At 34.2% G+C, this 26380-nt stretch overlaps 1 protein-coding gene across 1 annotated transcript in view; it reads left to right on the plus strand.

Annotated features, from left to right (window-relative positions):
- Positions 1 to 26380, plus strand: part of MDGA2 (MAM domain containing glycosylphosphatidylinositol anchor 2) — an 859730-nt gene that overhangs the window by 650796 nt on the left and 182554 nt on the right. Inside the window, exon 8 of the mRNA XM_036028780.1 lies at positions 9451 to 9744. Within this exon, the coding sequence (XP_035884673.1) occupies positions 9451 to 9744 (294 nt within the window). The remainder of the gene's footprint in view (positions 1 to 9450; positions 9745 to 26380) is intronic.

A 26380-nucleotide genomic window follows, 5' to 3' on the forward strand; every position in this document is an offset into this window, starting at 1 on the left:
TTTTAATTTTCATCTCTTTGATGGCTAGTGATGCTGAGCATCCTTTCATATGTCTCTGAAGCCCTCTGTATGTCCCACTTGAAGAATTATGTGTTCAGGTCCTTTGCCCACTTTTTAAAACATTTTTTAAAAGATTTTATTTATTTACTTTTAGAGAGAAGGGAAGAGAGGGAGAAAGAGAGGCAGAGAAATATCAGTGTGTGGTTGCCTCTCATGTGTCCCCTACTGGGGACCTGGCTGAAACCCAGGATTGTGCCCTGACTGGAAATTGAGCTGGCGACCCTTTGGTTCCCAATCCCATGCTCAACCCACTGAGCTACACCAGCTGGGCCTGTGCTCATTTTTTAATTGGATTGTTTGTCTTCCTGGAGTGGAGTCATGTGAGTTATTTACATATTTTTGGAGATCGAACCATAGTCCATTGTATCATTGTCCGAAGTATCATTGGCACATATATTTTCCCATACAGTTGGTTCCCTTTTCATTTTGCTAATGTTTCCTTTAGCCATGCAGCTTTTTATTTTGATGAGGTCCCATGCTTTCCTTTATGTCCCTTGCTCTAAGGGACATATCGTGAAAATATTGTTGTGTGGAATATCTGACATTTTCCTCCCTATGTTCTCCTCTAGGACTTTTATGGTGTCATGACTTATGTCTTTTATACATCTTGAATTTATTTCTGTATATGGTATAAATTGGTGGTCACATTTCATTTTTTGCCTGTAGCTGTCCAGATCTCCAAACACCATTTGTTGAAGAGGCTATTTTTATTCCATGTTATGCTTCTGCTCCTTCATTGAATATTAATTGACCATAGAGACTTAGATTTATTTCTGAGTTCTCTATTCTGTTACGTTGAACTATGTATCTGTTCTTATGCCAGTACCAGACTGTTTTGATTACAGTGGCCTTGTAATATAGTTTGATATCAGGTATTGTGATACCTCTCCTTTATTCTTTCCCAGATTGCCATGGATATTGGGGATCATTCATGGTTTCATATAAATTTTTGAAATGTTTGTTCTATATCTGTGAAATATGTCATTGGTATTTTAAGAAGGATTGCATTGAATCTATAAATTGCTTTAGGTAGTATGGACATTTTGACTATGTTAATTCTTCCAATCCATGAACACAGTATATGTTTCCATTTATTTGTGCCTTCCTTAATTTCTTTCTTCAGTGTTGTGTAGTTTTCTGAGTACAGGTCTTTTACCTCCTTGGTTAGGTTTATTCTTAGATACTTTATTTTTTTTGTTGCTTTAACAAGTGGGATATTTTTCCTGATTTCTGATTCTGATATCTCATTGTTGGTGTACAAAAGTGCCTTTGATTTCTGAATATTGACTTTGTATTCCACTGTTTTGTCAAACTCACTTATTAGGTCAAATAGTTTTATTTGCTTTATTTTATAGTCTATGATGCAAAGGAATAGTTGACAGAAAGCCAGTTTGTCCAAATTATGTGTCTATTTGGTTGTGTTTGGAATAATAGATGTTGGTCTCATATGTTTTTCAAGTTTCTCTGATATTGAATCTCTAACAGTAGCATTGCAGATAAGAAAAATCAAAGTAAGGGCAGCACATACATACACTATATGTCAGAAGATGTAGCTCTGCATTTTTATTAGGAAGAACTTTTTTCTAGCCAGTACATTGCAAATAAATGTGCATCATGAAGTGCGGACATTTCAAATGTTTTAATTTAATTTAATGTCTTTATGGTGAAACTGAATATTTTTAAAATATGTTAATTAGATAAAAGACATAATAAACATGAACAAAATAAATTTCATGTCTCTGAATTAGCACTTTATTCTACTCTAAAAAATGTGCAGCCTCCTTCTAAACCTTTAAATGAAGAGAGAAAGAAAAGGAAAATTATAAGGTCCCTTTTTTTTTGAGTCTCTAAACTCTAACATATACTTCCATACATCTCAAGAACTTCATCTGAAATTTATACTAACAATATATTTTTCAGGAGATTCTACTACTTGTATAGGCTACTGATTGTACAATTACTACATTTTCTTTTTTTTATCTTCACCCCTGATGACACTTTTGCATTGCTTTTATTTTTGTGTGTCCTAGATTTTAAACTTTATTGCATTTTTTCATTAGCATTTACTCTCCTTATATGTCCTCCCCTGCAGCAGTCATCACACTGTTGTCCATGTCCATACGTCCTTTTTCTTTTTGTTCAATCCCTCCACCCCTAATAGTTGTTACCTGCCCCCTAATAATTGTCACCTGCCCTGCATCTATGATTCTGTCTCTGTTTTGCTTGTTTGCTTGTTCAGCTTGTTCATTAGATTCCACATATGAGTGACATTGTATGGTATTTATTTGTCTTTTTCTGACTGGCTTATTTCACTTAGCATAATGTTCTCCAGGTCCATCCATACTGTTGCAAAGGGTGGAATTTTCTTCTTTTTCATGGCTGAGTAAAATTCCATTGAGTAAATGTCCCATTTTGTTTTATCCACTCACCTATTGATGGACACTTGGGCCTCTTCCGTATCTTGGCAACTGTAAATAATGCTGCAATGAATATAGAAGTGCTCATGTTCTTTCAAATTAGCGTCTTGGGTTCCTTCAGATATATTTCTGGTAGTGGGATTGCTAGGTCAAAAGGTAGATTTATTTTCAATTTTTGAGCTATCTCTCTATACTGCTGTCCACAGCAGCTGCAGCAGTCTGCATTCCCACCAACAGTGCAAAAGGGTTTCCATTTCTCCACAGCCTCATCAACACTTGTTGCATGTTGATTTATTGATGATAGTGATTCTCACAGCTGTGAGATGGTATCTCATTCTGTTTTCAATTTGCATTTCTCTGGTGAGTAGTGACATTGAGCATCTTTTTATATGTCTATTGGCCACCTGTATGTCCTCTCTGGAGAAGTGTCTGTTCAGGTTTTGTGCCCATTTTTTAATTGGGTTGTTTGTTTTTTTGGTGTTGAGTGTTTTAAGTACTTTATAAATTTTAGATATTAACCCCTTATTTGATATCTTGGCAAATATGATCTTTCATTCTGTCTGCTCTCTCTTTATTTTGTTAACATTTTCCTTTGCTCTGCAAAAACCCTTTAGTTTCATGAAGTCCCATTTGTTTATTTTTTCTTTTGTTTCCCTTTCATAGGGAGATATATCTGATAAAAAATTTCTATGAGCAATGTCTGAAAGTTTACTGCCTAGGTTTTCTTTTAGGATTTTTATGATTTCAGGTCTAACATCTAAGTCTTTGATCAATTTTGAATTTATTCTTGTGTATGGTATAAGAAGGTGGTCTAGTTTCATTTTCTGCATGTATCTGTTCAATTTTCCCAACAACATTTATTGAATAAACTCTCTAGCCCAATTTATGTGCTTGCTTCCTCTGTCAAATATTAACTGAATATAAAGGTGTGGTTTTATGTCTGGGCTCTCTGTTCTGTTCCATTGATCTATGCATCTGTTTTATGACTGTTTTGATTACTATGGCCTTGTAGTATAGCTTGATGTTAAGTAGCATGATTCCTCCAACTTTGTTCTTATTGTTCAAGATCCATGTTCTTATGTGAGGCTTTATGTTGTCCCATATAAATTTTTGAAATATTTGTTCTACTTCTGTGAAATACCTCATTGGAATTTTGATAGTAATTGTATTGAATCTACAGATTGCTTTGGGCAGTATGGACATTTTAATGATGTTAACTCTTCCTATCCATGAACACGGTATGTACTTCCACTTATTTATATCTTCTTCAATTTCTTTCTTCTATGTCTTATAATTTTCCAAGTATAGGTCTTTTACATCCTTGATTTATTCTTAGGTATTTTGTTATTTTTGAAGAAATTGGGAGTGGGATTATTTTCTTAATTTCCCTTTCTGTTAGTTCATTATTGGCATATAAAAATGCCAATATCAACTATTTTTGAATATCGACTTTGTCTCATGCTATTTTGCTGAATTCACCCCCAAGGACAATTTTTCATTGCTTTAGAGAAAAGAAGGGTTTGAGAAAGAGAGAGAGGGAGAGAGAGACATCAACACTCGAGAGAAGCATCAATTGACTGCCTTTTCCTAAGTGCCCCAACCAGGAATCAAAGCTGCAACCTAAGTATATGCTCTGACAGGAAATTGAACCCATTACCCTTCAGTCTACGCTGGCCAGGGCTACCATTACATTTTATTGTTATTTTTCACTTTTGTTCTAAAATGTTTATGATTTTTATCTATTATGTTTATTTCTATTATATTTATATCTCTTTATCTTCTTACTCATTATCTTTCTCTCTATTTCTACCCCTCTTCCTTTCTCAATTATTTTGTGCCTTCCTGGTCTGTGCCAAATAGGAAAGCAAGGCACCAGATTTTAGACATAGGTTAAGCCACTGCTTTCAAGGAGCTATCTGGTCAGAGATATAAACATGAGAAAAGATATAGAACAAAGCCACAAGTACAGGTTAAATGAGTGTACAGTATAATAGTGAGCAACCACCTCAGCCTAGGCTAGGCAAAGTTATGAAAGTGGTAACATTTGAACAGAATCTCAATACAAGGGGAAGTCATGGGATGCTAGAATACATGCTGAAGATAGGGAAAAATTGCTTGTTCAAGAGCACTAAGGTTCACTAGTTGGTAAAATCAAATGTGAATGAATGTTATAAGGGTGAGAAATTCTAGAAGAGCATTTCTCAAACTATGTTGTCTAGAGCATGATTTCCTGAGTGATATATTTGTGTTATTAAAAAATGAAGTTTTATCAGATAAGCATTGAAAACTAGGTTGCATTGACATTTTAAGTTTCTCTGGGCTTTTTGAAGCCTGTAATATGCTAACATGCATTGCATAATTTGTGGAAGATTGAAAAATGAAAGATATATACAGAGAAAATTTAGTTACCAATAATCCCACATTAAGTGAGAGCCACTGTTTGTGTTTTGGAACATTTTTAGATTTTTCCACATATAAGTCTCCTTGTCTTCTCTGAATCAGGGCCCAACTGCTTCCTGTCTTAATGTGCTTAAATATTTTTACTGAGTTCCTATTATGTGCTAAATAGAGTGCAGAATGCTGGTGATATAAAGATGAATCATATACAGTCTCCCATTTAAGAAGCCCTCCATTAACATTAATTAGCATATGGCTCTTGTTGTATAAAAGTGTGATATGTCTGTTTACACTGCTCAGTAAACATATTTTACTCATTTACTAACAATGGTCATACTATTTACTAGTTTCCTTTTCTTGCATTAAAAATATAAGTATCTTTCTCCATAAATGTAGGTCTATTATGTTATGATTAAAAAGGGTGCATCATATTGTTGTGTGCTTGTACCACCATTTATATAACCTTTCTATCGGGCTGTTCTCAATTTTTTTTAATTAAAGCAGTATTATTAGAATTCTCATTGAGGTTTGTAGTTTTCATAGCAACATGAACAAAATGGTATTTATGATGATAAAATTTATGACAGGATAACAGGAGACTTAGGAGAATTAGACTGGTGACAGAAAGACCAATTAGGACACTGTCAAAAAAAGAGAAAATGATGACCTCTACTAAGAAATCAGTACAGTCATGAAGAGAAATAGGCAGACATAAGACATTTTTGATTGAGAAATCAAAGCAGCAGTTAGGAAGTAGTGAGCAAAGAGAAGTTATAAAAGAAACAAAAAAAGTTACAGTTTTTAATTACCAGATGAAGTGTGTTAATAATTAATAAGTCAAGAAATAAATGGTTTTTAAGTGCGGAGATTTTAAACACTTTTGGAATATAGAAAAAGTGTGCAATCATAAACTGAAAGAACCTTGGGCTAAAGTTGGCCTTCATATTATCTACAAATAAAACAGATACATTTGTGAGAACCAACTAGTGCTCATAACAGAAAATATATAGTAATAAAGAGGGTTGAGTATAAGATTCCAGAGAATGGAAAATTTTATGTGGGAGGGAGCGAGAGAGAGAAGCCTATAAGAACTTTGAGAAGTTATAAACTGTCTTGGTCAAGAATGTTGCAGAGAAAGAATTACCAGTAACTCCAATTTCAAGATTTAAAAAGCTCCATGGAAGAGATGAAAAGTAAACATAGTTTAATTATGTTTTGCTGTTGTGCAACAATTGGGCTAATTTATGTAAAATTTATTTTCAAGTTACCTAGATTAAAATTTAAGTTTACATTTCAATAATTTTGACTGCATAGGGAGGAAAGTTTATCTAAATAAATGAATAACAAACAAATTTACAAATGGAGTTTTTGAACTATTTTACATGATAAACATAAAGCATAGCTAGTTAAAGGTCTATTTTAGAATGGCCTAATGTAATAAAATCTTTGAATAATCACCTTATTAAATCATGAAATAAATACTTTAACACCACTTTTATCTTTAAGCCTTTACTGTTTGTTCTTTTTTTAAAAAACATTTTATTTATTTTTAGAGAAGGAAGTGGGGGAGAGAGAGAGAGAGAGAGAGAGAGAAACATCAATGTGCGGTTGCTGGGGGTTATGGCCTGCGACCCAGGAATATACCCTGGCTGGGAATCGAACCTGGGACACTTTGGTTCCCAGCCCAAGCTCAATCTACTGAGCTACGCCAGCCAGGGCTTTACTGTTTGTTCTTATAATCAAACATTAATAACCTTGGAGCTCATAAAATGCAAATTCTCAGTTTCAAAATGTAAAAATTAATACTCAGAGTGGTTAAGTTTGGCCAAGGTCACCTGGCTTGTTTTTGCAAGTAATGAGGATGGAAGATTTCAAATAAGAATACTCCACATAATAATCTTATAATTTATCATTTCTTTTCATTTATTTCACATAGATTTATCAAAATTTATATATGTATTTGGATTACTATATCTTAAAAACAGTTTGGGTTTATATTGGGAAAATATTCTAATGTCTTAATATAGATATATAAGATAGAAATAGGTATATTACATAAAATAGATAAATAAGGTAATCTGTGAAATGTGTGTCAATTATACCTTACACCCTCACATTTCTACCTTGACTCTGTTTTATTGTCCCTGGGCTAGTGATGAAGAGATGGGCAGGGACAATTAGTCCAGTTTGCCCATAGGAGCAGAGCAGTTGTGAACAGGAGTCTGGTGCTAACTCCAGTTATTCATTTCAGACACCATAGTTTACTGGAACCTGCTTTGGGTATCATGTCTCTGTATTATCCACCTGTAACAGATTGGCCTCAGTTTGAATTTTGTTCAAACTGGGACAGAAAGACCAATTAGGACACTGTCAAAAAAAGAGAAAATGATGACCTCTACTAAGAAATCAGTACAGTCATGAAGAGAAATAGGCAGACATAAGACATTTTTGATTGAGAAACCAAAGCAGCAGTTAGGAAGTAGTGAGCAAAGAGAAGTTATGAAAGAAACAAAAAAAGTTACAGTTTTTAATTACCAGATGAAGTGTGTTAATAATTAATAAGTCAAGAAATAAATGTATTTTATTTCTTGAATGTATACATTTCTTGAATGTATACATTCAAACCAAAGTATTTTTCTTCTTTTATTCTCAGGATTTTCATTTGTTAAATTTTAATATTAAACAATCCTTAGGATTATTCAGGGAATTAAATGAAAATGTAAATCCCTAAGTTTGTCCAGCACATAGTGGGAGCATAATTAATGTTAAGTGCTGAGGTTATTGCTCTTATTCTTTGTGATTTCTCTCGCAAGGTAAGTAAATACTGCAGCTTCTCTTTGAACTCATTGTTAGAGGAGGCTGCTTAGAATTGTATCATTCCCTTGTGGTTTACTTGTAAAGGAGTAAGTTAACACAACCATTTAACTGTTTGTATTTACAAGAAGAAATAATTAAATGAAATTACTTGATCACGCAGGTTTTTAAAATGTAGCCACACTTAAATATATGCTTTGTTAATGGCAATTCTTAGTGTGTGTGTATGCATACATATATATGTGTGTTAATAACATATACATACATATGTATATACATACAACACACACATATATATGTATATTTATAGGAAGTTGTGCCTAATGTTTTAATGTTCCATATTTTCTCATTTCCAAGATGCTATGCATTATTTATTTACTTTTTTATCATTTCACTACTTATTTAAGATAAGAAGTAAATGAAGGAATTAAGTGAAAAAGTATACATGAAGATACATAGTAAGATAATTATTTCTCATATCACTTTGGACTTAAATTTTTTTTTCTATATGAAAAAATTAAATATTCATCGACAGATAATTTAAAAATTGTGTTTGCTTTCATTCCTGGACACTGGAGCACAGCAATGCTGCAGGGGAGAGTAAAATGTCAGCCTTTTCACCCATGTGCAGTGCTCTCCAAAGGGAGCACATTGCGCCTTTAGGAAGGCTTATTCATGTATTTCTGTGTATTCTTACTCTGGCATTTAATTTAGTCCATCCTTTTTGTTGATGTTCTATTGCATAAATACATTTGAATTCATATGCATTGTATTAAAAATAAAAGTCTTACAATGAAATGGATGATTTTATTTGTGAGAAAATTCATTAGGTACCAATTGCCTCTTGGAAGTTTGTATTTTGTCCTAAATCATAACATACATATACATTCTAGCACAGTAAATTGAGTTCCAGTAATATCAACCTAATTTTCTCATAAATATTTTCAATAAATCAGAAAATAACAAGTTGAAAAATTACAATTCTTATCGAAACGTATTTTTTAAAATTCACTTAAAATTAATTTTACAGAAATAGCAGCAACATTATGGCAAACTATTTACAGTGGTCTCAAAATGTCTTAAAGTGAAATTATATTAAATATAAGCCTCAAAAAATATTAAACATTCAAAAAAGAATACAGTGGATTATCCGAGCATGGCATTATAGTGAGCTGTTCCATCTCATTTCTACTAGGGAGAAAGCAAACCTTAAACCTTAGCAATTTGGCAACAGTTTCTAAACCAGTCAAAACTTCTAACTGTATGAAAAAGGTTCTTCTTTTTCCCTTTCCTACTACCTGTGTTTACCATGCCTGCTCAGTTTACATTGTCACTTACCTTTTCTTATAGCATGTTTAGGTAAGATATAGCAGCATATAAAGCGGAAGACTAAAAAGCTGACGCCACTCCCAGCAAGCAGGATTGCTTTTCTGTGAATCGCAGATGTTAAAGACCCAGTTAATGGCTGATAACAACAAGTCATTGAGTAGATTGTTCATAAGTTGGCCATTTACAGTCTAATTTAATGTTTATTTATTTTGCTAAAGTTTGAAGACCTCATTCAAGTGAGTTCTGTATAAACAATTCAGAATTATTTCAAGGACAGTATTTGCCACTTATTCCCAAGATCTCTATAATTTTTGTCATTTGAATTATCACACATCTTCAACCAGCAGAAATTGTTTCCTTATGATTTTCTGTGTTTGAATATGCTTTACCAGTTTATACTAACTTTGAAAAATTTTCTTTTTCCCATTTCAAGTTCCACCCAATCTGACTGTTCCACAGGAAAAATCACCTTTGGTCACCAGAGAAGGAGACACAATAGAACTGCAGTGTCAAGTAACTGGAAAACCTAAACCCATCATCCTTTGGTCTAGAGCAGATAAAGAAGTCGCAATGCCAGATGGGTCAATGCAAATGGAGAGCTATGACGGAACACTGAGGATTGTGAATGTGTCTAGGGAAATGTCAGGAATGTACAGATGTCAGACCAGCCAGTACAATGGTTTTAATGTGAAACCAAGAGAGGCCTTGGTGCAGCTCATCGTGCAGTGTAAGTAAATACTTTTCTCTGTGTTATTGGTGGGGGAGGAGGGAAGCAATGATACAGAATGTCACTAGTAAAATGAGGTGATTTTGAAGTTGGGTTAGGATAAAATATTTGTATATTATGGCTTCCCTATTTAAACTATAATGTCCCCTACATCTGGGCATTGCCTGAGCTGATATACACTAATAGATGAGAACTGTATTTGTGTCTGTATGTGTGTGTGTGTGATGATTATAATGGTGTTCTTCAGTGAGTTAATGCCAAAAAATCAACAAGCCTAATATTAAAAACTGGCCATGCATAATGAAGTAAAGTGAAGACTGGAAGTAATGCTGATGCAAATTATAATATTGCCTTTTTTTCACAGTTCATGTTTCTACTTCAGCATTGTTGCCCTTTGCCCAGCTATCCACCTATTTCAAGAAATCCTTTTGTTTCAATTGTGGAGACCTAATCATTGAAATGCTAATTTTGCAGATATGAAGTTTGCAAAATTATCTGGTAGATTGCATAATTATCTATTAATATTGAGATAATTCAGACAGATATTTGGTGCTGAACTTTTGCTTAGCTTTCTTAACAGGTATTGTTTAACTGTGAGATTTGAATAATAAGGTTATAAGCTATTCTTATTGAAATTGCTGTTAAAGCTCTAACAAAAATTTGTTTTAATATTAAAAGTAACTAAGTTCATAAATTTAAAAAGTTTAATGATGTCTACTTGATGTTGGATTTTTCAAGGAGGCCTCGATAATTTTTATGGCAGGTGGAGTGGATATTGCTGAAAGAGGAAAAACAAACTGAACACAGTCTGTTCTAGCTCCATTAAGGCTGCTATAATTTTTAATTGATGTACTATTTCTTAAATACACAGTGGCAAAGTCTTCAAGAAAATAATAAATTAGATGAAACTATAAACTTTAATAAACAACAATGTTGTTTTCTTTCTGTGGCTCCTTTGTAAGTCAGAAAAAGAATACAAGATTTAGTCCAAACATGTCTATTTTTATATTAGACTTAAGGACATCGGCAGATTGAATTAACTGACTTCAAATTTGAAGGAATAATTAAGGAATAGAAGGATTATATTTGGAACTAATGTCAACAAATTCATTTATGTATGAGGTGAGGAGCAAGGTTCTGACTGTTGCTTAACTATTCCCTGTTCCTGTTGTATAGAAACTCCTATATATATGGAAAATATTATTTGTCAGGTACTTTGGCTGATTTCCAATTAATTACTAGTTTTTTCTCCAAGTAATGTAGCTTTAGATGGCAGGTTTCATTCAGCACTTCAGTATTGCTTTTTCCCTCCCTGGCTGGCATTTATACTCAGGACAATAAGTGCATGGTTGAGAGGTTCACATGAAAACACGTGTCAGAGAGAAAAAGAATTATAAAAGAGATACCTCTCCTCAGTTCTCTCAGAATAATTCACATCCTCAAGTGACCACAGAGAAAGTTAACAAAGTTTGGAAGACTTCATTCTTGGTAATCACATGACTCTGTGCCTCCTCCAGAGTTTTCCACAAAGTTCAGTGTAAGTGCACAAAGTTCCAGCATTCCCCAAACTATTAGGGCGATTCATTTCACTCTGCTCACACCTCACCAGGAAAGCACTGGCAGAAAGAAAAGCTGTGGAGAACACAGTGGCTCTAGGGAATTTTGAAGGTTCAAAAACCAAGATCTGTATCTCCACAGAGTATACTAATGTCCAGAATTCTATCGGTCAGTTAAATTTCCTTTGCTTTTTCTTCTTAGTAAGTCCCATAGGAAATATTACATTCAGTTCAATATTTTAACATTCAATAGTGGATGAAGATAAATAATGGCACAGTTGTCTCTAGTGGGACAGGGAGGTAACTGACTGAAATGCATCGACAGACATAGGCAAAGTCTAGTTCACTTGATGTAGGTGAAAGCATTGTGTCCTAATTTGCCTTTGCAGAGCAGTCAGTGTAGTCCGACAGCACTTGCTCTCAGAGGCAAGCTTTCCTGTCCTGTCCAGGAGGGTGCTGGTTGCCAACTGTATTGCCAGTTCTAAGTGAGGCTGCATTATGTCTTTCAAGGACCTCCCTTTCATGTATTCCCAAGTATTTGGAAGAATTTGCTGAAGTGTCTGAACATTTGCTTACAAGGAAGGGCTAACAACTCCATAATATTTCTGAGTGAATAAAACGTTCATTTTTCAGGCACATACTGCCTGCCAGCTGTCTAGCCAGTATGCCTACCAAGACCTACTTAATCCTGCAAAAATAGTAATACAGGAATTCCAATAGTATTTTTTTAAAAGATAGTCTAATTTTTGTAGTGTTTTTTTTTTTTTAAATATGAAAACAAGCCCTGGCTGGCATAGCTTAGTGGATTGAGCGCGGGCTGCAAACCAAAGTGTCGCAGGTTCAATTCCCAGTCAGGGTACATGCCTAGGTTGCAGGCCATGACCCCCCAGCAACTGTACATTGATGTTTCTCTCTCTCTCTCTATCTCCCTCTCTTCCCTCTCTAAAAATAAATAAATAAAAACTTTTAAAAATATGAAAATAATTGATATTTGTTTTTAACTTGGTTAGCCATGCTACATGTAAGGAGGACTCATGGAATATGACATTTTTTCATGCACATATGCATATATACATGAATACATGTACATGCATGTATGCCACCATCAGCAATTAGTTATATTATTGCAGCTAATAATCTATGTTTTATTTACTTTGTATACCCAGCATGAAATATTTTACATTATAGCTATTGAGTAAATGTGTTGAGTAATTTAAATTGATAACAAATGGTATAAGAATATGTACATTCTGCGTACCTCTTGATTCTTGCATGACTAGTCTTTAGTATTTAGAATTTAGGAGGATCTGAGGACTTACTGTATATAGATTGATATCTGAAAATATCTAAATGAAGAAAGATGTCAAATTATTATATTTCTTACAGAACACCTTTTTCAGCACTTGAACTTTTTTATGTTTTAGTTTATTAAGACCTCTGTTCTTACAATGCTTATTATATTAATGAATTCTTGTGCATAAAAAAATTCTTGTGCATCTTACAATGCTTATTATATTAATGAATTCTTGTGCATTAGTTTATATACACACATTTACATTTATATAGAATTTTAAAGTATATTTTACTGATTATACTATTATAGTTGTCCCAATTGTTTTCTCCCCTTTATTCCCCTCCACCCTATACACCTCCCACCAGCATCGCCCCCAGCCTTAGCTCATGCCCATGTGTCATACATATAAGTTCTTTGGTTTCTGCATTTCCTTACACTGTTCTTAACCTCCCTCTGTCTATTTTGTACCTACCATTAATGCTTCTTATTCCCTGTACTTTTATTCCCCATTCTCCTCCTTCCCCCTCCCTGCTGATAACTCTCCATATGATTTCCATTTCTGTGATTTTCTTCCTGTTCTAGTTGTTTGTTTGCTTTTTTGTTTTAGGTTCAGTTATTGATAGTTGTGACTTTGTCATCATTTTAGTGTTCATATTTTTGATCATCTTCTTTTTCTTAGAAAAGTCCCTTTAACATTTCATATAATAAGGGCTTGGTGATGATGAACTCGTTTAACTTGACCTTATCTGGGAAGCACTTTATCTGTCTTTCTATTCTAAATTACAGCTTTGCTGGAGAGAGTAATCTTGAATGTAAGTCCTCGCCTTTCATGACTTTGAATACTTCTTTCCAGCGCCTTCTTGCCTGCAAGGTTTCTTTTGAGATATCAGCTGATAGCCCTATGGGAACTCCTTTGTAGGTAACTGCCTCCTTTTCTCTTGTTGCTCTTAAGATTCTTTCCTTACTTTTATTCGTAATTATGATGTGCCGTGGTGTGTGCTTCTTTGGGACTCTCTGAGCTTCCTGGACTTCCTGAAGCCTATTGCCTTTGCTAGATTAGGGAAGTTCTCCGTCATTATTTGTTGAAATAACTTTTTGATTTCTTGCTCTTGCTCTTCTCCTTTTGGCACCCCTATGATTTGGATATTGGAACATTTAATGTTGTCCAGGAGGCCTCTCCTCACTTTTTTGAATCCTTGTTTCTTCATTCTGTTCTGGTTGAATGTCAATATCTTCCTTCTGTTCCAGATGTTTCATTTGAGTCCCTGTTTCCTTCTCTTCACTGTTGCTTCCCTGTATGGTTTCCTTTATTTCCTTTTCATAGCCTTCACTTTTTCCTCTATTTTGTAACCTTATTCAACCATTTCTGTGAGCATCCTGATTACCAGTGTTTTGAACTCTGCATCTGGTAGGTTGGCTATCTCTTCATTACTTAGTTCAATTTTTGGAGCTTTGATCTGTTTTTTTTTCTTTTTATTTAAGATTTTATTTATTTTTAGAGAGGAAAGGGAAGTAGAGAGAGAGAGAGAGAGAGAGAGAGAGAGAGAGAAACATCAATGTGTGGTGGCTGGGGGCTGTGGCCTGCAACAAAGGCATGTACCCTGACTGGAATCAAACCTGCAACACTTTGGTTCACAGCCCACGCTCAATCCACTAAGCTACGCCAGCCAGGTCTTGATCTGTTCTTTCATTTGGGCCATGTTTTTATTTTTGTCCCAGTACACCTGTTACATTGTAAGGGGCAGAGACTTAGGTATTTGCTGGGTTGGGGCAATGCTCATTGTTGCATTGTGGTGCTGTGTGTGGAGGAAGGGTCAAAGGAGGACCCTTGCAGCTTTCTTGCTCTAGGCTGGCTTTCAGCCACTTCCCCAGCTACCCACAAGGAAATTGGGCCCTTCTGGTGCTGATTTCCAGGTGGGTGGGTTTGTGTACATTCTAGGACCCTGTGGGTCTCTCCAACAAGTTCTCCTGTGAAGCTGAAAGTTTCTGCCTTTCCTGCAAGGCCCACAGATTTTTTCAGCCAGAGGTTTTGAGGCTTTATTTCTCCATGCTGGATCCTGGGCTGTGCAGTCTGTCTTGCTCCTCAGTTGTCCTTCCCTGTTTATCTGCATGCAAAATGGGTCCATCTGCTCTATCAGCTGCCACCTCACCCAGCTGGTCCTCAAGCGAATGCCTTGCCACACGTCCTCTCCACTCCTCCTAGGGGTGTGGATAAATGTTTCTTCTTTAACTCTTTGGTTGTTGGACTTCCACACAGTTCAATTTTCTGGCAGTTCTGGTTATTTTTTTGTTTTTAAATTTGTTGTTGTCCTTCTTTGGTTGTGTGAGAAGGCAAAGTGTATCTACACCTCCATATTGGTCAGAAGTCCTATATTTATATATAATTTTATCTTCTTTGAAATATAAACATAGAGAAAGAAATGGTCATGATAAATAAGAAAAAAATTTGGTATCTCCAAGGCACATTATTTTCCTGTTTAGTTTCATTTGTATCCAATTAAACAATAACCAACCAAAGTGATTAAAGGAGCACAGATATAATTGTAAGTAGGACTTTGATGAATTTACATTGTAAGGGCCTAAATACCAAGTCTGTTGGGAAAAAGTCCAGCCATTATTAATATAACGAGAATGGTTTTCAGGACATCATGTAACCTGGCAGCCAAGGAGAGTGGACTGGAATGCACATGTGTGAACAATAATGACTTTACTATACTAGTCAGTGGGGATCATAGATGTTATTGAGTAAGCATATGTACTGTGTGGTCATTGCATTAAAAATGACTGAACTAGTAGCTTAACGAATCTGTATCAAATTTGGCATTAGGCTTGAACATTCCTCTGTGGAAACCCATTGAGATGATTCACAAGGCCACAGCCATGGGTAATTGGTGATTGGAAGTTTTATCATGACAACATGCCTGCTCATGCATCACATATCCTGAAGAGCTTTTTGGTGAAACATCAAATCACCCAAGTAGTTCAGCCTCCCTACATCCAAGATTTGGCACTCTGTGACTTCTGGCTTTTCCCCAAACTTCAATCACCTTTGAAGGGGAAGAGATTCCAGACCATTGATGAGATTCAGAAAAATACAATGGGGAAGCTGATGAAAAATGAGGGAACTCTATGTGGTCCCAAGGTGCTTACTTTTAAGGGAACTGAGGCATCATTGTCCTATGTACAACATTTCTTGTATCTTTTACCTTTTTCAATAAATATCTTTATTTTTTATATTACATGGCTGGATACCTTCTTTAGTTTAATGTTTAAAATCTTTAGTGAGGTTTGTTCTTAGCAAAAATGTATTATAATGATAAAGCAAGCATTTTCTTAAAACTTTTTAAATTATTTTTATTTCCACTTAATGTGCCTCTTTTTAAAATATGCAGAGTGGTTTAGTGAGTAAAAAAAAGGCCTAGAGGTATTTTACACAACTCTATAGCCTCTTCCCACAAGCTTAATTACCAAAAAGAAATTATTTAAATTATTAAATCTTGTGAACATTGCTTATCCCTAGCAATCAGATGGTTTATTTTATAATATTTTTAACTTCTACAATTACTAGTCCGCACACATTATGTGTACCAGAATAAGAAGTTGTAAATATAATATTTTGAAAAATAGTTTTAAAATTAATTTAATTTTTAAATTGCTGAATGAAATTGCAAAGTACATTGTAATTTTAATAATAGACCTTAAATTTTTAGCCATTGTTTAATTTCATTCATGTTTTTGCAACTATATAAAATTCTTTTGTTAACTTTTTGGCTCTTTTTTACTTGAAACATTACAATTAATCATTGAAAATATACATATATATGTTAGAAGAATTTTTTTTTACCCTTCTAGGTTCTTTGGCTGGTGTAGTAATTAAATTGACATAAGACAGACTAGTATGAATAAAACAAATTTTCAATTTTGTACATACAGAAACTCTATAAAAATGAGACCCAATGCAAGTGGGCATCCTGAGCTAAGGAATTGGATAAGGTCATGAGGTTTCAAAGGAGGACGGGTAATTCATAAGGATGATAAGAACAGATGTTTGCCCTGCCAGAAAGTTATCTCTCAAATAGCTCTCTCTCTCTGTCTCTCTCTGAGCCAGACCCCCTGTCTAAATTCCTTTAGGGTGGTAAGGGGAAATAAAAGTTTTTCTTGAGTAGGCTGGGTCTTGATTGCCTCCAGCTCAATATAATCCACAAGCCTAAGTTGCACATTTTGGGGTGGCATATGCTGCTCTCCTTCAATATCATTTAAAAGTATATAGACAGCTTATTGAAGAAAACTAGAATAATTTCTTAAATGCAATCACAGCAGTAAAGTGATTTTTAATTTATCCATTAAAGTATTGACCACTTGAATATTGATTAAATGAAAATGATATTGGGTGAATATATTCAAATATGTACTGTATATTAAATGAAGAAACTAAGATATACCTATTTTCCTCCTAAAATATTTTTTAAAATTTTTATTTGTGTTGTATACATATACTTCTAGTTGTATATGCTATAATTTTAATTTCATAAATCATATCATTTTATTTTTAATCAAAGATATCCTTTAAAGTATTTTATCTCAATGTACAAATAAAATATTTTAGTAAAGACATATAATTTGAAATACATATCCTTGAAAGTCAGTTCGAGAAGATATACACTGCATTGAATATCACTTTTTATTTTATGGCTTTGATTTATATATTATAAATATTATAATGGGAGTAATTTGTCATAGTCACACACAAAAAACTGTGTATATATAGATATATATTTATATATATATTTTTTAAGATTTTATTTATTTATTTTTAGAGAGGGAAGGGGGGAGAGAGAGAGAGAGAAACATCAATGTGCAGTTGCTGGGGGTCATGGCCTGCAACCCAGGAATGTACCCTGGCTGGGAATCGAACCTGGGACACTTTGGTTCCCAGCCTGCACTCAATCCACTGAGCTACACCAGCCAGAGCTATATATTGTATATAAGTATTAAATTATATATAAGTATTATATACAATATATAAATACACATTTATAATATACATATACATATATGTGTGTGTATTTATAATATATAAACACAGTTAAAATATACATATTCACATCTTTACTATAAATATATTATATTTTTATTATATATAAATATATTATATGTAATATATAAATGATTGTATATAATATATAAACATTCCTGGCACCTACAATTAAAGATAAGCTATTTATTTTATAAGGTATAAAATATACACAAAAATTTTAAGAAAACAATGATAGTGTTAAATTGTATTAAGTAATAGCTTTTTGCCATCTCCAAATGAGATTTAATGATCCACTTACAATTTATATTTTTCAAATGGAGAAAACTTATGAAAGAAAATAATCTGGGCTATTGATGAGCCCATGTTCTTTACCTGTTTCCTAAGCAAGACCAAATTGGATGAAGAGGAGGGAGCCATAGATCAGTGTTTTATGGCTTACTGTTTCTCAAGAAATCTAGCAAAGAGTGCATGTTAATTTCTTTTAGTCAAAATGAATATCCAACCAAAGCAAAATATCATGCACCTTATAAAGAAAAAGTTACTAAAAAGAGATTGGATGTACAGTAACATGTATGCTCAATAATGTTAGACAAATTACTGAATAATTTGATGTAGTGTCCAGATATACACAATGACTGTATTAAGCAAATAGAACTACTTTTTGCATTTTTTAAAATAGTGAAATTGCTCTAAAAATATCAGTGTGACTAGAGATTAATCTAAAATTAGTATGACACAAAGTAACTATTAAAAAAGAGGAAACAAGGGAGCGTTTTTCATATTCACCCCCAAAAACATTAAATTAAAGGCTATCAAAGTGAATTTATAAGTGAATGGACAAGAATTTTCACTTATTAGCAGAACAATAAAATAGCTTTCAGCTCAGCGACCTGGAAAGCCCTACTTATACAGATGTATTTCCTATTCTCCACATTAATTCAGACCATCTTTTCTCAACTTCATGATCTGGGTAATTCAGTTTTGCCTCTTTAGCCAGGCTCTGATTTCTCCATTCTCCTGTTTCCAACAATTCTTCAGCCGCTTTTCTCATTTTAAATCATAGCTAAGTTCCACCTCTTGGAAAGCCTCTTGGTGACTCCTTGATCACCAAGGAGTAAGGGTGCTCCTTTATTATGGGCACTTATGTTCAGTCTGTACAACATACTGTCAAACTTCAAAATAAAACTTTTGAATATACATGTTAGATGATTATACTTCTCTTCAAAATCATTGGTTATTATTTCACTGTTGCCTTCCTCAAAATTCTCTTGTACTATTGCCTATGGAGTTTGTTTAAGCAATGCAAAGAAATACTTTTAATGATTGTAGAGTTTTCACACTAAGCTTTTAATTGGACTTACTTTTTTCACCAAAATGATCTGATTGTGATAGATTTTTGTTTACACCATAACATAAATTCACTTTCAAGACATGAAAACTTATCTTTGACATTATTCAAAGGACTAAATCAGAAACATAAATGGTAAGTTTAAGGTTATTTTCAACGTATTTTTTGTAATGACTGCATTACGATCATTACATTCCTGCCTCTATCCAGATAACTTCAAAGAGAGCGTTCACTTAAAGAACATTGTTTGACCCAGAGAATCCAAGCTTTTATCACTTATTACTATTGTTAAAGAATAAACTAAGGCATATTAAAATGTTCAAGAGTTTGAGTAAAAATCCTTTCTAATTAGTAGTGACACTCTGTAAATGGTTAGGAGTGCTCTATCCATAGGAGCTCTGGGAGACTTTTATAGAGAAAAGGTACAAGTAATGGAAGGAAATTATGAATTGGATATAGTTTATTTTTTAAAGATTTTATTTATTTATTTTTAGAGAGGGAACGGAGGGAGAAAGAGAGAGAGAGAGAAAAATCAATGTGAGGTTGCTGGGGGTCATGGCCTGCAACCCAAGCATGTACCCTGACTGGGAATCGAACCTGCGACACTTTGGTTCACGGCCCGCACTCAATCCACTGAGCTATGCCAGCCAAGGCTGGATATAGTTTATTTTTAAATAGTTTATTTTTATTGTATTTTTTCCATTACCATTTATCTGCCTTGTATCTTCCACTTCCATCTGGGTGGCTATTGGTGATTGGTTGTCCTTATGTTTCTGTTTCATAACCTTGAGGCATTTACAGGTCTAGATTTTTCGGTTTGCTTAGGTAGGCTGCCACAGCAGTTAGAGCCACCTCGGTTAATGGCCTCCTTGTTTAATTAATTCAACATGATATATATGCTCATTGACAAATAGCTTAATATCACTGAGCTTTATTTTTCCTTTTTCAAAAAAAAATGTTTCCCACTTTTCTAGTACTTATTTAAAATAACCTTGCAAAGTAGCTAAAACTTTGTTTACCATATATCACAAGATGGAAATTATTATAATTATCATTTTAATATATGCTTTGCTATATTTTAATGTAAAGAATCTAATTTCTTACTTACAAATCATTGCTCTTACACTTTTTTACTGTTTTTTTATGAAGATTGTTGATCCACTCCTACTATAGTTTAATCTATGAGTCAAACTACTCTTAAATTTCTAGCACTATAACACTTGTCAGGTTGATAGATTCTCAATTAACTCAGCCATTTTCAGGATTTCTGTACTGAGTAAAAACTTAAAGCTAATGTCTACTTGGTAAGACCTTCTTAATTTCATTTTCTCACTACAAAACTTTGTAATATACTTGACTAGAATGTAGGTTGGTGAAAGCTTTTAAGTTTATTAACAAAATATTTTAGGCATTCATATTTCATTTTTATAACATTAATGATTGTTAATAGAACTCAGTATTTATTAACAGTATTTCTTTATTTAAATTAAATGGCCCTATTTATTTTTTGTTGTTGGCAGAAGTTATTAGAACCATTAATCAACTGAAGCCTGAGGCAATGTTAATATTTTGAAAATATTAATACTTATATTATTTTCTCCAACCTGACCTTTTCCTTTTCCCAGGTAATTAAGATATTTTCTTTAAAAAAGAAACAATATTCTTATAAGATTGTGTATAATTAATCTTTATAAAAAATACTCTAGAATTTTCATTTCAAGTCAATATGTCATAGAAATAATTCTTACCTAATTTCCCCACAGACTTATATAAGGAAGTATAATGGACCCTCTTGAAAATAGATTTGTTTAAGCATTTTGTTTTTGTAGTTCTTCTGAATATTTGAAAATTGAACTTCCAAAGCAGATATATTATTTTCTAGAAAATCTTCTGGATGAATTTACTTTAGCTGAACTCCTGCCATTGTGGGCAATCGCCTTGCCCCTGACTTCTCAGTATTACAGAGAAGATGATAGGATAGATAACCATCTAAGAAAATCATTAAAGAAAATAGAAAGTCTTCTTTCCTAAAGAGCTTCTCAATGTAGAGTATAGACACAATATCATTATTGATCAATTGAGGACTGATTGCCTGGAAAGGAGACTGGTTTATCAGTGTATGGACCATGTGAAAAAATATATGCATTTCCCCCTAGTTCTATCTCTGTTGATGTCATAATACAGATCCAATCATAGTATCATGTTTAGAAAAACACATATTCATTAAAAGTTTTATTTTCAGCATCTATGCAGAGAAGCAGGATACAGCAAGCCAGTCTTAACAGAATGATCAAAAGAACTGACAACCAGCCACATCTTGTGTTTATTGATGTTGTCATCTAAGTACTTCTGTCTACTCCTGTTGTATGCAAGCAAATTCAAGTGGATGATTATAGCATTTCCATAATATTAAAATTATTTTCTCCTTAAATCTTTTAAATATGTGATTAAATTAAATGTATTTTGAATGAAGAAATTTATGTTGCTTCTTTTCCTAAGGTCTTTTCTTCTCTTTCCTTTCTTACTTTATGGAAAAATATTTTCTAAGAGAGGTGAACACAACATATATAAATATAAAAAATAACATGAAAAACTATAAAAATTATGTGCTTTTTAAATCTTTCTTAGTTAAAAATGGACTTGTCTCTCATCCAAAAATAAATGTATTCTTCTCAAATATGGCATTTAAGCATTTTCTGAGTACTGTGCTCTTCTCTCATGAAAATAAAAAAGCAACAATAATAATAAACCATAAATAAACCACACATAATAGTTTGCAATAATATATCCTATGAACAGGTCTGTGATTTTATCAATTTATTTTAAAATGCCACTAATAGAACACTTTATGCAGAGGAAAATAGAAAATATGCAGAAGATGTGGATCTCTGGTTAGTAAAAAATGTGTAAGACATTCAGAAGTTAGATAACAATGTAAGAAGTTGAATTCCTAAAGGAACTTCAGCCAGTGCATGATGAAACCAAGCCGGAAGTGGGAAGTCAAAGGCCACTGCTGGGAAAGGAAGACTGGCTTCCTATCTCTGTGGCTGGTGATACATAGTTATCAGAGTGTCTAATTTACCTGTGAGAGTTTGTTCATGTAGAATTCCAGCATGTCATTAGCAATTTTATCCCTATTGATTTTCAATATTTGATCGAATATCATATTTTATACATAATATCAGTCACATATATTTTGGTTTTGCCAACATTATTTTATTTTGGATTTTATTATATTATAGTGTGTTAATAAATTTTAACTAGGTAGAAAACTCCCCTGTAACTTTAATTAGAGGGTCTTCTTAAGTGCAACTACATTCAAACTCATGGGTCTGCAATGGGCACATATGGCATCAAATTCATTAACAGATATAAGACAGGAACCACAGCTTCACAGCATGCTTCCCACTCCCTGTTCCTGAAAGCACTTGAAATTTTTTAAAACATTTTTGATTGTCATGATGTGGGGAAGAGGGATGCTTCTGGCTTCCCATGCACAGAGGTCAAGAATGCTAGTAAATATCACTAAGGCATAGGACAGACTCCGAACAAAATAATTTTTCTGCCCACAATGAAATTATTACGTGTGTGTGTGTGTGTGTGTGTGTGTGTGTATGGGAGGCTGTCCTGCTAACTGGTCTTTAATCTTGAGATGCCAGTAGCATGACCCTCCTCCCATTTCATGACAATACAAAGATTGTCTCCAGACACTGCCAAGTGTTCCCTGATGGGAAAAATTAACCCAGGTTAAGAAGTACTGCCTAAGTGTTGGCTTACATATAAGGAGACAACATCTGCATAATTTGGGTCTGAGAACTGTAGCTCAACCCTCTGCCCCACAGGAGCTAATGTCTCTTGTAAGAAACATATAGGTATAACTTCTAGGATCTCTGATGTTAAAAGAGTCACTACACTAAGCTCAAAGATACGGATTCCTATCAAATATCAATGTTCTTCTCAATCCAGAAGTATTTTAATAAATAAAATTTGCATAAAATCATAGCTGACAATTTTACCTTGTCAATAAACCAGGGGAGCAGAGCTACAACTTTAAAGGAAGCAGGGAAAACAGGGTACTAATCACCTTCTCAACGCATCCATTCTCTTCATCTGCTACATTAAACTTCCTTAGTAATTCTTTTGCTGTAGTATTTTCTTCATTTGATCATAATAATTACATTGTGTATATGCATGTTAACCAAGTATGTTACCAGTATATCTTACTTTTTTAACTTGCTTTTTTACTTCTGTGCACTGCTATACTGGTGTGCTTTTATTTTTTCTTTATAGGTCTTTTTGCTTTGTATCTGGATTTTAGGGTAGTAACTGTGTATCATGCTATTCCATTACATTTTTTTGAATTTGAAGTCTTATGAACTTCTGGCAAATGAGTATTTCCTTAAAGTTTTAATGATTCTAGTGGGTACAAGCAAAGATTTTCAAAAGGAAACTTCAAGACAAGCTGACCATATATTGAGAAACTAAAAATATTCTCCCTTGATTTCACACTTAGACTTATTTTAAATGGGAAATTACTCTTTCTTATTAATTCTAAACTATTTTCATAGAGAAAGAAACCAAATAATATTCTTGAAAATTAGACAAACATATATTCTGTTCTTTAATATTGTGTCTCAATGAATGAAAATGTTTTCCTTTAGAAAATATTTTATGTAATGTAAGTATCAATTGCTTTTTTAATTTTAACAGATGTAATTATAAAACAATCAAGGAGCCCTGGCTGGCGTAGCTCAGTGGATTGAGCGCGGGCTGCAAACCAGTGTCGCAGGTTCGATTCCCAGTCAGGGTACATGCCTGGGTTGCAGGCCATGACCCCCAGCAACCTCATATTGATGTTTCTCTCTCTCTCTCTCCCCCCCTCCCTCCCCTCTCTAAAAATAAATAAATAAAATCTTAAAAAAACAATCAAGGTAGGAAATTTTCTTTTACAGTGAATTTTACATATACATGGTCTTTTTAAAAAAATGTGTTTATTGTTAGAGGGACGGGAAGGGAAGGAGAAAAAGAGAGAGAGAAATATCAATGTGTGGTTACCTCTCACATGCCCCCTACTGGGGATTTAGCCTGCAGCCCAGGCATGTGCCCTGACTGGAAATCAAACTGGTGACCTTTTGGTTCGTAAGTCTTCACTCAATCCACTGAGCTATACCAACCAAGCCTAAGTGATCTGTCTTGGCTTAGGCTCCAGACTTTCCCCAAATCTCTCAAACACGAAGCAGCTGGCCTCAACATATCCCATAGCTCTCCCAGGCCCAGAACTATAAGCAGTTGACCATGGTTCACAGTTTGGCCTGTCTTAGGCACCTCTAGGTTCAGCACAAGCAGTAGCCATCTGCAGATCACTTTGTAGTACATGCCAAGAGGCTCCGGGCAGAATACAAGTAGTGGTTGAACTTGGCCTGCACCTCCCAGGAGGCCCCAGAACCAGTGTACTTGGTGAACAGCTTCAGACCATGTGAAAGTGCCACCTAAGCACCTCTATAAGTTACACAGTCGAGAGGTGGACTCAGTGGGCATCCACCTCTTACTTCTCAGCAGAAGTAAGCTCTGCTCTAAGGGATGGGTTTATGCATAGCTGATTCTCCTTGGTGGTCACAGCTGGTCTTGCAGCCAGTTGGCCTGAGGTAAATCTCTCTCATTAACATGTCAACAGCAATCAAGATTCAACTACAACAGAACAGTGCACACAGCCCACATGGTGGGGGAAGGGGGGTAAAAATGTACTTGGAGTGCCCAGTTTAGGTGAACAGGGAGGCTGTTCCACTAGACCCTACAGGACACCTACTACATTAGACCACTCTACCAAGCCCAGGACATGTAGCAGCTTTTCCTAATACATAGAAACAAACACAGGGAAGCTACTGAAATGAGGACACAAAGAAAGATTTTGCAAATGAACAGAACAAAACTCGAGAAAAAGAACTAAACAAAATGAAATGAAGCAATCTACTACATACAGAGTTCAAAACACTGATTATAAAGATGCTCAATAACTTAGGGGAAGAGGAGATGAATTTAGGGAGAGCTTCACCAGCATAAAAAAGGACATGGAAACCATAAAAAGAACCAGTCAGAAAGGGATCCACTAACTGAAATGAATAATTTACATGCAATCATATAAAGAAGATGAAGTCAAGAATCGAATCAGTGATTTGGAATATAAAAAGGCAAAAAAAACAGTCAGACAGCAAAAAGAAAAAAAAATCCCCCCAAAATGAGCATAGTGTAAAGCCTCTGGGACATCTTCAAATACATCAACATTCGCATCATGCAGGTACCAGGAGAGAGAGCAAGCAATTGAAACCTCTTTGAAAATGTAATTACCAAACTTTTTCCTAACCAGGTGAAGAAATTAGACATACAAATCCAGGAAGCACAGAGACCCCCAAACAAGATGAATTCAGAGGCCCACACCAAGACACATCATATTTAAAATGCCAAAGGTAAACACAAAGAGAAAATATTAAAAGCAGCAAGTGAAAAGTAGTCAGTTACCTGTAAAGGAGCTTGCATAAGACTATCAGCTGATTTCTCAACAGAGACTTTGCAGGCAGGCTGGATTAGCAAGAAATATTCAAAGTGATGAATACCAAGGGCGTACAACCAAGATTACTCTAGTCAGCATATGCTATCATTTAGAAGGACATTTAAAGAGCTTCCCAGATAACAAAAAGCTAAAGGACTTTATCACCACTAAACCTGTGTTACATGAAATGTTTAAAGGCCTTCTTTAAGGAGAAGAAAAGGTAAAAATATGAACAACAAATGGCTATAAATACATATCTTTCAACAATTGAGTCTGTAAAACCAAATAAATGAGTAAGCAGAACAGAAATAGACACAAACTCATAGATACAGAGAACATTTTGGTGGTTGCCAGATTGGAGGTGTGTTGGGAAGAGTGGGTAAAAAAGGTTAAGAGATTAAAAAGTACAGAATGGTAGTTACTGAATAGTCGTAGGGATGTAAAGTACCCCATAGGGAATATAGTCACTGAAATTCAAATAATATGTATTGTGCCAGATGGGTACAAGATAGATTGAGATCATTACTTAGTGAGTTTTGTGATGTGCAATCACTGGGCTGTACACCTGAGACTAATATAATATTGTATGTTAACAGTACTTAATTTTTTTTAATTACAAAATTCAAATATTGGATCCTAAAATTAGAGACCTGGTTTAAATTCCAGCTTTCCTACTTTAACCATAATTTCTTGCAATATTTATTTTTAATATGTTGTCATGATGGAGATTTATTTTCATCCATTATATCATAAATTTTTCTGAGGATTAAATTAGATGACATCTGAAAGTGTTCAACCCAATGTTTGACTCATAGATAGAACTTTCCTGATTATTAGCTATTAATTCTCCAAA

This window comes from Phyllostomus discolor, chromosome 1 (assembly GCF_004126475.2).
Source record: "Phyllostomus discolor isolate MPI-MPIP mPhyDis1 chromosome 1, mPhyDis1.pri.v3, whole genome shotgun sequence".
NCBI lineage: Eukaryota > Metazoa > Chordata > Mammalia > Chiroptera > Phyllostomidae > Phyllostomus > Phyllostomus discolor.